General features: G+C 37.2%; 1 protein-coding gene and 2 long non-coding RNA genes across 5 annotated transcripts in view; 2 read left to right on the forward strand and 1 right to left on the reverse strand.

The window, feature by feature from the left end:
• Positions 1-342, forward strand: part of LOC119151404 — a 38,677-nt gene extending 38,335 nt beyond the window's left edge. For both annotated transcript variants that reach the window (XR_005105405.1, XR_005105406.1), the window contains exon 4: positions 246-342. This is a non-coding gene — a long non-coding RNA (uncharacterized LOC119151404). The remainder of the gene's footprint in view (positions 1-245) is intronic.
• SLC12A1 (solute carrier family 12 member 1) overlaps positions 1-13,852 on the reverse strand; it is a 54,016-nt gene that overhangs the window by 33,361 nt on the left and 6,803 nt on the right. For both annotated transcript variants that reach the window (XM_037395256.1, XM_037395257.1), the window contains exons 3-9: positions 8,962-9,096; positions 8,680-8,755; positions 3,311-3,406; positions 2,507-2,646; positions 1,936-2,046; positions 897-1,008; positions 283-410 (exon numbers count right to left, since the gene is read on the reverse strand). In XM_037395256.1, the coding sequence (XP_037251153.1) occupies positions 283-410; positions 897-1,008; positions 1,936-2,046; positions 2,507-2,646; positions 3,311-3,406; positions 8,680-8,755; positions 8,962-9,096 (798 nt within the window). The remainder of the gene's footprint in view (positions 1-282; positions 411-896; positions 1,009-1,935; positions 2,047-2,506; positions 2,647-3,310; positions 3,407-8,679; positions 8,756-8,961; positions 9,097-13,852) is intronic.
• LOC119151403 lies at positions 380-9,026 on the forward strand. The gene is made up of 3 exons (XR_005105404.1): positions 380-476; positions 1,930-2,055; positions 8,941-9,026. It is a non-coding gene; the product is annotated as an uncharacterized LOC119151403 (long non-coding RNA).

Consider the following 13,852-nt stretch of genomic DNA (forward strand, 5'->3'; position numbering starts at 1 on the left):
AATGAGTCATTAATGATATATTATTACAGTTTATTGAAACATGCTTTTAAATGATACAGCAAGCCAAATCTAAATGCAGTCATTTCTGTAAATAGCCATAATGCATTATGAGAGAAAATGTGAACTGATGTCTTTAAATAATAAAGCAAGTACTTAAAAGGGAGATTTTTGCTTCCCAAAATAAGACATGATTTAGGACTGAATACAGTGTTGATTCATAATTTGTTTTCTTGTTCTTTTTTCAGGCTACAGCTAGTGTTATGAAGTTAGTGAAATACATACTTTCAGATCTCCTGAGATATTGGCTCCTGCAAGAATGCCAGTGGCAGCTGGGAAAAAAATGGCAAACACCGAGAAAAATCCTTCTCCGCTTCTGAAATCTGGTCCAAAGTTTTCTGCAAATATTGATGCTGCAAATATAGGTGAAAATGAAACATACCACCAGGATTTGATTTCAAAGTTACTTACTGAAGAAGGTGAATAAGCTAGTCTTTCATGTCTGGACAACTGGGTTTGAATCTGTCTCATATCATAAGCAAAGTGAATTTGATTTCCTTAGTTTGGTCCCCAGTAGGATGTGCTTGTCTGCATCTCAGAGATACAGATCCATATCGAAGTGACAGGAGTGTCACTACAGCGCTTGCACTTAGCACTGTGTAGAACTTTGTCTGTGCTCTGCTGATATATAAATGACACAAGCTGCAGCTAACTGTGCTGTCAGCTTCAGCAGCAAAGAGACAGGCTCAAAATTAAAAATCAAAAAAATTGCCTTACTTTGGAAGCTTACTTAAAGTCAAGCAGAAGATCCTGATCTTGTGACCTTTTTGAGTGGAATCCTTAACTCAGTATGGAATGCAAACTTATTATTTTATGTGATAGATAGCAAGGTTACTTGCCTTGGTAATTAAAAAAGCCTCTTGCCTTCTTTTCGTTGTTGGTAGGAATGACTGTCCCAATAAAGAAGTTTGCAATGGCAATAAGGAGAACAAATAGGAGAATAACTTGAGCCTGTTAATAGAAATAAAAATATTTTCCTGATGATTTCAATTTACATTGACTGTGGAGATGGCTATATACTAAGTTATCTGTATGTGTTCCCTGTGAAAGATTAGTAATTTCTATAGTTTTTAAAAATACCAGGGATCAAGATAGCTGAATCAGCTAATGACAACAGCAGATAGTTTTTACTAAGGGAGTTAAGAAATATATAGTTATAATTTAATTTTATGTTAGTTTATTTAAAAGAAAAGGCAAAATGAAACAGCTAATGCATTAATATCAAGTATAAGACATTTTTATATTGTTATAAAATTTATTTAGTTGCAGTGGGTTGTCACTTTAAGGGTTATAACATCTAAGTAGTTCTAGTCTCCATCACAGCAGAATGTAATAATAAGGGTGCTATTCTGGACCTGATTTCAATAGCGGTATTCTGCCCTCTAAAAATATTTCCATTTGAATTTCTATTTTGAACTTTTTTTTTACAGGTGAAGGAATAGCAGAAATCATTAGAGATTAAGGAATGGAGAGCAAATAGAGCTCTTCTGCTGAGTAGAGCTTGAGAGAATACAGTGATAAAATCGTATATTTTTTTTACTACTGTTTATTCTGTCAAGCTGCATCAAAAATAAGGGCAAAAGGGGCACTTACTCAAGGCTCCAAATGATGCCATGAATTATAAAAATCAATATAATCAAGCTGTCTACAGAACACAAACTTCCCCTTCCCTTTTAAATGTATGTTCAAGGAAGAGCACAGAGTAATTGTGCTTTCATTGAATGTAATGATTAAACTGCTATTGCTTTTAGAAAGATTAAGCATAAACTGAAACAGAGTGCTTTTGAAAATTCCATCTGTTGTATAGCATTCCTTAGACACAAATGCTGTACAGTAGTCTAATATACTGCTTGCTTTTATGTTCTTTTAAAGGTTTACCTTTGCTTCCCATTCCATGCCAGCAACAGAGATGCCGAGAAGACATACAACAGTTATGGTACCTATTATTCTGATGTCGTTGGACTCATCTACCATCAGTGTATCACTCTCCTGAAAGCAGTAAGAAATATTATTAGAACCAGTCTTTTTCTGCCCAACTGGTGGGATCTGGTAACAAGGTGAAATAGAAAGCAGCGAGCTGTCAAAGTTTCAGAGATTTATGAGACCAAGTGTTTGTATGTCATGTTCCAGCTGGCTCTCTGTAGTTGAGGTTATTTGGCTGTCTAATTAGATGTCTGTTTCTTTTCTGCTTTTGCGATTCTTGTTGAGAAATGTATTAAATATATTCATAAGGTAGAAATAATGGAGAAGCATTCTGTGGCACGTTTAGACAGACCAGCTTATTCCCTGCTGAAGGTGTCCCTCAAGCCTCAGCTAAAAAAGTATTACCACTCAAATACATTACAAAAAACCAAAATACCCCAAACCAAACCAACCAACCAACCAAAAAGCCCCACAAAACAAAACCAACAAATCAATTTAATCATATACATGAAAAATCTACCTTTACCTTAAGAAGTTCTACAACTGTTTCCGCAAATCCAACTACGTACATAGCAACTGCCACTGCGTTTGCAAAAGCAAAGATAAGTCCTATAGATCCACCAAACTCTGGGCCTAGACTTCTTGAGATAAGGTAGTATGCTCCACCTGCAGACAGAAATGGTTGTTATTTCAGCACAACTCAATGCTCAGGTTTTGCTTATTTTTCTCACATGAATAATAGTGCAGGAATCTCTGCCTTTAGCCTAACAAATGTAGTATTTGACCTGTATTAATAGAGGACACTGATTAAAAAAAAGGAATGTGTTTTGTACTGGTTCTGCCTTTAGACTTCTCTGTATGCCTTTTTATTGCAGAAATCTTGTTAGTGCTTATTAGCATGCAAAACTGGACCTTCAAATAATTTTTCGTGATACATAATATAGTAACACAGAGCAGACAGAACCTCACTTCCAGACAGGTTTTAACTTACTTGGATCTATCCCAATGTTAGCATGAAAGATCATTTTCTGTGGTACCTTGTAAAAGCTCCTGCATAATGATGCAGTGAATCTTTAATCTCTTTTGCATATCACCATAAACAAGGCATATTACTTTGTCAGTTAATTTCATCTTATCTCACTGGCACTTAATATTTATTGTCAGGAAGTGTTTAAGATTTTAATTTACTGTTGATCTATTGAGAGAGATCACTCCAAATACATTTATTTATTATTGCTTTTCTTATAGCACTATTATCTCAATTCTTTTTTATTTTTACTAACCCAAATCTGCAGGATTTTGTATTTTTCATGAGATCATATTTACTTACCTCCTCTTACTACTCCATTAGTGCAAATGGCAGACATGGAGATACCTGTTAATGTTGTTACTACTACACTCAGACCAATAACTATGATTCCAAGACCTGAAAGATCCGAAAAAGAAAGTATATTCAAGTGTATTCAAATACCTGTTCTGCTTAAATGACGTAGTAAGAACTTGCCATTTTCCACAGAGGTTAGAGGAAACCGGTTGTTTAAGGCTCTGAAATGCACTAAAACTTTGTTTCATAAAATACCTGACAAGCACTTTTCCAGCAAAATTATTTACTCATCTTCCGAGGAGTAGCTGAAATGTAAGGAGTTTTATAAAGAAGGTATTAAATTGATGATATCCACTGATCTGAATCAGTCTTTGAAATGAGAGGAAGAGATGTCTCATCCTCAGTGTGTCCAAGGATATCCAACCTGGAATGCTCTGGGTAAGGAAGATATGCTGAAAGGTAACAGAAGAAATCCATGAAAAGCCGGAAGCCATCCCTTGCTCAGCAGTAGGCAGGAACATCTGAAACGTACTTCACAGACTGAACTGAAATCTGGGATTTATTAGAAGTGACAACTCAAACATGCCGTAAATTGTGATTAGAGGTGGCTAGCATTGTTACCTTCCAGTTTCTTTAGATGTACCATTTGGTTTATCATCCCTCTGGTTTGCCTCGTATGAAGATAATACATAAAGACCTTTTTGGGCTTGAAAGCATTAGTAACCCTAAGATTTTTACCTCCACGGACAAACCCATTAGTTGCTATTGCAGAAGTTGACAACCCAGTAATTGAGGTTACCATCGTGGCAAGAAGAATTATGAATACTCCAAGACCTGTCAGTAATAAGAAGATAAAATATTTTACTCATGTTCCATGATTCCTACAAATCATTCTCTCTTTAAATTGAATTTTCAGGCCAGAATCAGAGCAATAAACTGAAAAGATGGTTTGTTGACCACTTGCAGTTTGCAGAACATTTCCAAGGAGGCCATGTCACGGTAGTAAATTATTCCCATCTGTCTTCAAGCAGTGATTCTTTCTGATAGGAGTACCCTAGCCAGAAGTTCTCATGGTTTTCAAAGGCTGCAGGAAATGAGCAAACAAATGTCCCTTGGCATGGATGCTTCTATTTGCTCTTAATATACATCCTGGCTGTTTAAGTTAAGAGATTGACACATTAACCAGAGCTCTTGTAAGAACACTGCTGTCTTTGATCAGTTAATTAAATATTGAATCAGAGAAAGACTCTGTGTAGTTTCATAGTGCACCAGGACAAAGAATCTATCAGGTAGAGAGACAAGACCTGAATGCGAGCCTTCTACATCCTTACTTGCCCAGCTAACGGGTGCTGTGCTTCCCCACTGTGTCCTCATCTCCCTGTTTCCCTGCAAAAAGTAGTTTTACTTTAACCAAAGACAAACATTTTAAAATGGAAATACTGCTTTTTAGATGCCATTTACTTCAACAGGTGACCTGTAATGTATAATCTTAGAGAACTTTGAATATTTTTTTTTAGCTGATATCATAAAATTGCATAATTAAACAAATAATATCTGAAGATGAGTGATAAGTGTTTATTACAGATGAACTGGGTTTCAGGCTGAGTAAGACTCTGAGTATGTTTCCAGTCTTTGGCTATATGGTCAGGTTTCTGTTAATTTTGTAAAGCTGTACTAGAAACTGTGCAAGTAGGAGGTGCCTAGTATGATTTAGAATCATAGAAACATTGCGTGGAAGTGGCTTCTGAACGTCTGTAGCTGAGCCTCCCAGTCACAGCAGGACTATTGCCAACACAGGATTAAATCAGTGATGGCTTTGGCTAGCTGGGTCTTGAAAACCTCCATAAACAAAGATCCCACAGCCGCTTTGGATTACGTGTTCCAGAGCTAGCCTACCTGACCGGTGTTTTCCTGTGTGTACAAACTGGACCTCCCAAGCTACAATCGTAGCCATTGCTTCTGTTACAATTTCTGGCACTACCGAGAAGAGTTTGGCCCTGTAGTTTCAGAATACTTTCTTGTTTCAAGCCAGGTGAAGAAATAATAATGACATTTTTCTCTCAACTTTACTGCTTCTTTTCCCATTTCTATCTATGAATGGAAAGGAAAAAAACTTTTTTTTAAAAAAAGAAAAAGAAACAATTACAGTTTGGCACCAAACATGGAATCAGCTCTTAATTTTATCTGAACTTGCTAATCCTTACGCAATAGCTCTCTTGCTTCTGTAAGGTACATAGGTTTTCAGTGTGGAACTGAAGATTATACATTGCTTGTAGCAATATTTATTGACCAGGGCTCATCCAAATTGAAACTTGGATCCTACCACTGACATCTAGCTAGAAGTACTACAAACATATTGATTTATCTGCTGTATTTTTACCTTCTGGCTTCCAGATCAGATTCCTGACTTCAGTTCATACTGGATGTTTCTATTATAGACATCGAATCCCTGAATGAATGTTCTTTGCTGCTTAAATTAGAGCCACGTTATCATAATTCTTTCAGATAGAACAATGTAATGTGTGAGATATAAATGATACATAATATAGTGTAGAATATTTAAAATTATTTGAGCCATAAATCATGTTTATCCTATCGATTTGTGAACTCTTACTATAGCTAGTCATGCACCTATTTTGTATGCAGGTCTGTATAACAAAAAAATATCTATATGGTCATTCCTTTTGGTCAGCTGCCATTACATAGAAGGATATTGTTAAACCATGCAAAATTTTTGCCAGAGAAGTGGCTGAATATGACTTTTAATCAGCTGTTAACTCTTAAATTGAATAAGTTAGGCACAATATTCTAAAAATAGCTTTAAAATTATTTGGTAAGTGCAAGTGCATCCTAAGGAGTATTTTTCCAGGATTTTCTACTGCCTTTCATAATTCATGTTAACATCTGTATGATAAATAGCATCAGATATCTTGCTAATTCAATGAGTAATATCTGCTTGGGAAGGCTTTAATGTTAATAAAAAATTTTGTTAAGATCTAAGAAGAAAAGTACATAAAGTAAAGTGACTTAACCAAAACATTGCTGTAATGTTATTGTAATATGAGGGGCCAGATTTTCAGTTAACATAAACTTGGTGTTTTTCCCTGCCTTTGGCTAACCATTCCCTGTATAGGTATAAATACAGACTTCAGAGAGTCCCCAGATGTTAGGTGGAAATACCAGACTAGTTTTGGACCTGGAATCTTGTCAGGACCATACTGTCCCTTTTTTCCCAGCTGATGATAAACAGAGCACCTTGTTGGAATGTTATTTTTTTCCCCTGTAAGAGCTTTTGCCCAAGACAACCTATGAGGATGTGGAAATAATTGGGTTTTCTCTCTTTTGCCCTCTAATGATGGGAATATAAATGGTGCCCAGATGGTGGTTTAAGTGACTCATTTAATTTCCATGTTAATAGCAGTACCCAATGAAATCCCAGAGCCTTCGTGATGATGAGCGTCCATCACTGTTCTCCTTAAGCAGCTTGGCTAGGGACTTAAAGCTCATTGCTTATAAGACATTCAGAAAATGCATTGGGAAATTATTCAAATGGAATTTGATGTCTCATTTTCAGAAGTAAAACTAACTTCCTTACATAAGCCATGCAATTTTGAAAAGCAACAGCAGAGCAATAAACCGTAAGAAAGGAGTGTCTGCTTATCAGTGAATTAAAATGGTAAAATTAAATGTGAAAGCAGAAAGGCTGTAACTGATGTTGGTGCAAATTAATGTTAAAAACTGATTAAAGTTGAGATTGAAAACCAGGCATATGGCTGCTAAATAAGTTGTTCTAAAATGAATTACTCTTGCCTATGGCTATTCTCACACCTCAAAACAAAGTAATACTTCTTGATGATCTCAATAAGTTACTAAACTGCCCTTAAAAACTAATTTTGCATGAAACCCCAGAGCAAAGTCTTGGCAATATTAAGATGCAGAATTTTCATGGCAAGGCATATACTTATGAGTGCCCTGGGCTGTATGCTCTCATTTGGTATGCATCATAAAATCAGCAAGCACCCCTTTGTCAGGCACAGTGCTAGAGCTACGCATGGAGCACTGCTAAAGTAGTAAAGTTCTTCCACTTGGGTCTGATTCTTTTATTGGTTTGGTTGATTATTTTTTCCTATTTGTGTCTCTCTAAGGTTGCGGCTGGATTTTTTTCTTAATAAGCATTTTATTTACTTCTGTTTTTTAAAAAACTCAGTCTTGCTTAAGTGAAACTTCTGTGAAGTTACTGTATTTTGTTGGAAATGAGACTTCAATCATGCAAAACTTTTGGAGTTGATTCAGTGTTTCACTTCCATTAACAAGGAAGTGAATGATATTTATGTTCAGCCTGAATTTGAACACTGAGTTTTATCCAAGACCAGGAGAGTTGACACCCTAAGGCCAGAGTTTGGACTCCAGCTTGTGCCCACTTAATATTCCCATTCTGTGAGAATCCATACTGGAATGCTCGCCATTCAACCTTTTGGACTGCTGTTTTTGATGAGCCCTGGGTGCCAGTCAAAGGTTAGGGCCCCATTATTCTAAACTGTATGATCACGTAACAGTGACACCGCCGTCGCAGTTCACATTTCTGTGCTTCCCCAGAGCAGCAGCTTGAGAAAGGGAGTTGTACCACCCCACTACACTGCTTCTTACTGAGCTGCTCTTCTCTCCACCAGAGATTCTCTCACCGGTGTCACTGAACACTCAACAGCATACTGGATGGAGGCCTCAGGGCCCAGTCACCCAAGGAGTGGGAGCTGGGATTTGGCTTAATGGAACTGCACAACGAAGCAGCAAAGATAGAGCACACAATCAAGTGTACTTCGTTAATTTACACAAAAGCTATAGCAGTTTTTAAAACTTACTGTTTCGTAGTACCCTTGTATCTAGTGCTGTGTTATAGTTAAAAATAACAAAATCCTGATGAGATGAGACCTCCTTCCAGTTCTGTTTTCATCTTTGCAGAGAAGTGTGAAAAAGTGTTGGTTTTAATATGTAGATGACAAGGTTTGGGATTCACAGATAAGCAAAGTGTGAACTCTTAAAGGTTAACTCTGTACGCACATATTAGAAATTGGCCCAGATCATGAAGTTTACATCTGTTGCAGAATCTAAATACAAATCTCACTAAAGCTTAGAAATATTCATATGTGATGATCATATGCATAGTTAACAGATCTATGCCTCTAAGCAGTAATTTGCTGTGAGTCTGGAAAATTCCAATAGTTTGGAGAATTAACATCTTTTACTCTGGCAAGCATTTGAAAAAATTTAGTTCAACATGCAAGTGCACATCTCAGATTATATATTAATCATGATCATGTACAGTTTATCTTCTTTATCTCTTTCACTGTTTAAAATTAAATTAAGTAGATACATACCAATTCCTGCTTGACCTACAATCCAGGAAAGTCGAATAAAAAGCATCACACCCCAAATATTAAGCATACATCTTACCTAGGTTTTAAACAAAAAATACTGCATTAGTGCAACATTGGAAGTAGAGTATTAACAACCAGAAGGGTGATAAAAGCATTCAGGCTTTTAAAAAGCACCCCAAACATCCCTCAAGTCTGCCTCCCTCTCTTACTTCTTGAAAGACTTTAGTGTTGCAGAACTAATCTTACTTTTATTTTTTTTAGAAATGCAGATATGTTTCTCACCAGCACACCCTTCACCCATCCGAACTTGACAAATCCTGTTTTGTTTTCTTCTTCCTTGCTGACTGCTGTCTCATCTCCAGTGGTGCTTTCTCCATTAGCCACTCTCTCGACTGAGCCGGTGCTCACAGCTATGTTCTGAATGATCACACAGAAAACAAATACAAATATTTTTGTGCCAAACACAGGACACCTGGCTGCATAAGAGAGACATGGAATAAAGGAATTTCAAAGAAGATCAGGTTTTACTGTCTCTGGAGCGCAATATTCTGCTCACGCCAGGCATCAGCAGGTGGGCTTACTAACAGCAAGAAAAGATAAGACAATCGCTTAAGCACAGTAAATACGTTATTATCTGATACTAAATTGGTTTTATTGTGTATTGTATTCAACATGTACGTTGTGTTGATATGTCAGTAGAGCATCTAACATAATGAGAGTCTTGTGGTTGGCCTCTACATGGTGCTGCAAAAATATATGAATAATGCTAAGTGTAGAAACTGAAAATTGCCCAGTAGTGAAAAGAGACCTAGCTGAGTGCTGCATGGCAAAGTTATGTGATGAACTCTGTTTTCTGTTGGATAAAGTGCAAACATAGTTGCAGCAGCAAATGGGTAACATATTCTTGAAAAGAGTCAGAGAAATGCTAGTGAAGTGTATTAAATTATATAGTAAATGAATAATCCTTTCTATGGTTTAGCCATCTCTGGTATAACCATAGTAGATAGGATTAGGAATTGCCATATTTGTGGTGTAACCTGAAGAAATAGCCCAGAATTTTAGATTGTTCGCATCCAGTTACAGACGTAAATCTGTATTTTATCTCTTCAGCTCTTCTGCCCCAGAGTCTTGGAGGCAATTTAACATTATGATATGTTTCTTGTGGCTTGAATAGGAATTAGTCATGGTACTGAGGTTGATACTCGTCATTGCTGTTTGCTTCCTTTTAATTATTATTTTTTTTAATACTAACTTTGGAGTGGTTTTGTGAGGAGTTGGCATTAGGTTAACTATTGCCAGGAATTGTCTGTGTCCTCTGCAAAGACCTTCAGGAAGGACCATATCACCTTGTCATAGTCTAGCAGAGGGAGTGTGTATCACTTCTGGAGAGGAATCAAGATGCTTTTAGGGTTTGAAGGGGAATGAAGATATTTCCAGATTAACTAAACATGTCAAGGAGGTGAAACATCTGTGATTCTGTGAAACATATGAGGGTTTTTCTCCATCTTGCTTAAGCTTCAAGGGTGTTTCTGTATTTGTCCATGGACTTCAAAAAAAAAAAAAAAAGCAACAAACAAAACCAAAACAGACATAAAGACCAACTATATGATGCTTATGTTAATGTTTGGACTCTACCCTCATGGATGGGGGCTCTAACCACTATGATGCAAGGTTGTAGAGTGCCTTTGACACAGTAAATCCAGGATTGTGCTCACAAATGAGAAATAAGTGACCGGATAATACATTTCGACATGGATTAAATTTGGTGCCTATAACCCTTTTGGCCCTAAGTGAAATGGGAATACAAGATCTATTGAAAGCCTGTGACTTTGAGCTCCTGAGTTACTTAAATAATTTTGACAATTCTTGCCCTAAAATACTAATGGCTTGTTCTACTCAAAACACAGCAAATGATTAAAGTGAGTTAAGGAAGATAAGCAGAATAATATGAGGGGGTTTTGCTGCAGTGGTTAGAATTTCAAAGACAAAAAAGGAAAAAAAGAGTTTAGTCTTTGTACTTGAAACAAGTTGTTTCCTATGTACTTTGAATTAATTTGTGCTCTCTGTGCCATTATCATAAATTATGGCCTTAAACCTTCCATAAATGCATTTTAAATTGGTGTGCTTTAGTGAATGATTGGTTATTTACCAAGTAGCTGTACCTGTGCTACTCATGCATTAAGGATGTGGAATAAAAGTGACAGAACATTTTGAAAAGCTACCAAAATAAAAAGTTAACTGCTTTAAAAAAAAACCCAAACCAAATGAATCAAAAAAAAACCCTGAACAAGAAACCCCAAACATTTTCCTTTCCTTGTTTCAGAACAGTTTACTCTTCATCTCTCCTGGGGCTAAAGATGATGAGCTCATCAAATCTCTGTAACAAGTGTGGAGAATAGCCAAGATGAAGAAAGGTTAGATGATTTCTTATGTAGGGTAAATATTAGGCCCAAGTAATTATCACTAGCCATCAGCTGTGAAATAGCACTTAGACTATTTTTTAGGGATTTAATTGGCGATTTGTGGCTTAATGTGTGCAAAAACTGACATGTCGTGCTAAAAGATGACACACGTTTGACTTCAGCAGTGTGGGAACTAGGTATTTGAAGTTCCTTTCAGCCTGCCTCACATTCTGACATTTGAAAAATTACATATTAAAAAAGTGTATTAAATATTAATGTTTATCTTCTGATGTTAGGCCTGGCATCAAAGCACAACGGGAATGTTTATGTGGTATTTAGCCGTCTGAAGTCAAACATATGTTGCTTCTTATCAGAATGTGGCAACGGGCTTTGACAGGACAGTGGTCTTCACCAATTTGTGTTTCAGAAAAGTTGGGGGTGAGGGGGGCGGGATTACCTTGGGGTATGGTGTGGTAAGCCCAGATTTTAGTGTTAAAGTAAAAAGGCATGAAGCATCTTCTCCGGAACTGCATCTTGGGCTGTTAGCCTAACCGCCATACATACTCTGTGTGGCATTTCATCCCCTCCTTAGTGGTGGCTAAGGGGCCTGCTGCATGCTGGGGCTGGTTGATAGGCACCCGATCCAGCTGCACATACTGCTTTTGCCTCCTGATAGGAGCTTTTCATGCTGTCTTAATTCCCTTCCCTACTAATCTTACTATCTGGTGACCTCGAGTTTGTTTATTCTTCCGAATAAGCTCTGTAGACTGAAGTGATTTGTCCAAGGTCACAAAGTGAGTCCATGGGACAGCCAGGAATAGACTCCAGCCATGCTAATGGTGAGTCGTTTGTTCCAGTGCCGTGGTTACTGGCTCGCAGACCAGGGCCACAACTCACATAAGGGCACAGCAGGTTGCCAGTGTAACAAAAATCCCATTACCTCTGACATTCACCTTCCTATTTTGAGAGGCATAAGATTATCCTTCTGTAAGCTGGATACTAGAAAAAGTCTGGGAACAGCCAAGCTAGATGCTCTTTTCCCTAAGAGTTCCAACCTGTGAAACAATTTTCCCTTCATTTTATTCTGGGATGGAATCTGTCTTCTTTTTAATCTTCTCTAAGTGAAAGCCTTAAAAAAACATAAACAAATTTATCTAATTTTATTTAAAATAAAAAAACACTGGGAGATGCAACAGTAAAAACCCTGTATTTTCTGGCAGTGGTCAAAACTGAAAATTCCTTAATATGCCAGTGTTCAGTGCATGATCATTCAGCATTATGTTCAAAGCCAATACACTGGTTTTCTCCTCTCTGGCCACTACCAAAATAAATTATTTCTATAAGAAGAAGTTTCTTCTGGGCATGAAAATGTGTTTAGTCCCTTGAGTAGCAGCTTATACATCTGCAAATGAGTAGGGATACCAAATTCATATTCTTCCCTTTTCACATTCACTTTGCATTCATTTTTGGAAATAAATGATGACCCAAGTAACCTGTTTCACCTTTCTGTGTAAGCCATTTTATGCAGGTCTGTGGAAACCTTAATTTAAATAAGTCAAGCTAAAACTAGGAAGCTGTCCTAAAGAATCAGGTCCTAATTTCCTAACGGTTATTTTTTTGCTTGATTTCATTACTTTATATTAACCTTCCATAGGACAGGTAATCTCTAGAAAACTGGAATTTGAACAAGATTCGTGCCAGCACCCAAAAATCAGGTGCTTGTCCATATTATTTAGACCTTTGGAGTCTGTAAAACTGAGTGGAATGGTGACAAAAGTGTGTTTCCTCTGGAGATTTCTTATTTCACTGTTGCCCAACACAGAAAAAGAACAGGAATTTTTGCTGCATATTGACACTTATAGTCTGAGTTTGACTGTAGAGGTCATCTCTCTCCAGCCCTGCCCTGCCCTGACAAGTGTACAATTAAGAATCTCAAAAAAGGTTTGATTTTAAATCTGTAAGTAGGTGTATCCTGTGTCTCTCCTCTGCTTTTTACAGAGAATTTGGTATTGTCACAGTCTAATTTTACCAAAGCCAATAGAGTATCATATTATTCCACTGTTTTGCAGGAGGTTTTTTAATCGTTTTACTGTTTCAAAGTGCTTAATCTAGTTGTTGTTGTCCCCAGAAGTTCTCATTACAGCTTTCCACGCTATTTATTTTGCATGGAGGTGATTCTTCCACACAGGGAAATCAAGCCTTAAAAGATCTAGAGAGGTGAATAGGCAGCAAAATTCACCTGTCTAGCCTATCTGAGGCAGTAACACGGAAGTTAGTGAAAATCTGGGATTTGAGACTTAATATTACCAACTTCTCAAATTCTTCCCCGGGAAGTTTTGAATGCGCAAACCCCAAAGGATTATGCCTGACCAATGTATATTCTTCTGGCAAGTAGCCACAGAGGGTGACAAAGTGGGGATTATCACAATAAAGGGCATGCTTCAGTATTTGATTATTCATTTACTGTAATGTGTGTGTGGAAAAAAAATGGAGCAAACAAGGGGAGTCTGCTAAGAGGAAGTTTTTTCCATAAAATCCATCTGTCATATGTAACAATAGCAGACTTCTACATGATGTTAACTAAAAGTAGGTCTGCTTAGAAGGGGGGAGGAGATGCAGCCCTAGAAAATCTTTCAAAGGCAGGTTAGTCAGTTGTATGCAGTTCAGTAGCTTGCTCTGTAAGTGTATTTTACACGGATATAGTCCCATCTATTACACGAGCAAAGTCTTAAACAGCTCTTCTCTGTGATAGATCAGGAGGAATTTAGCCA

The sequence above is a fragment of the Falco rusticolus genome, chromosome 7 (assembly GCF_015220075.1).
Source record: "Falco rusticolus isolate bFalRus1 chromosome 7, bFalRus1.pri, whole genome shotgun sequence".
Lineage (NCBI taxonomy): Eukaryota > Metazoa > Chordata > Aves > Falconiformes > Falconidae > Falco > Falco rusticolus.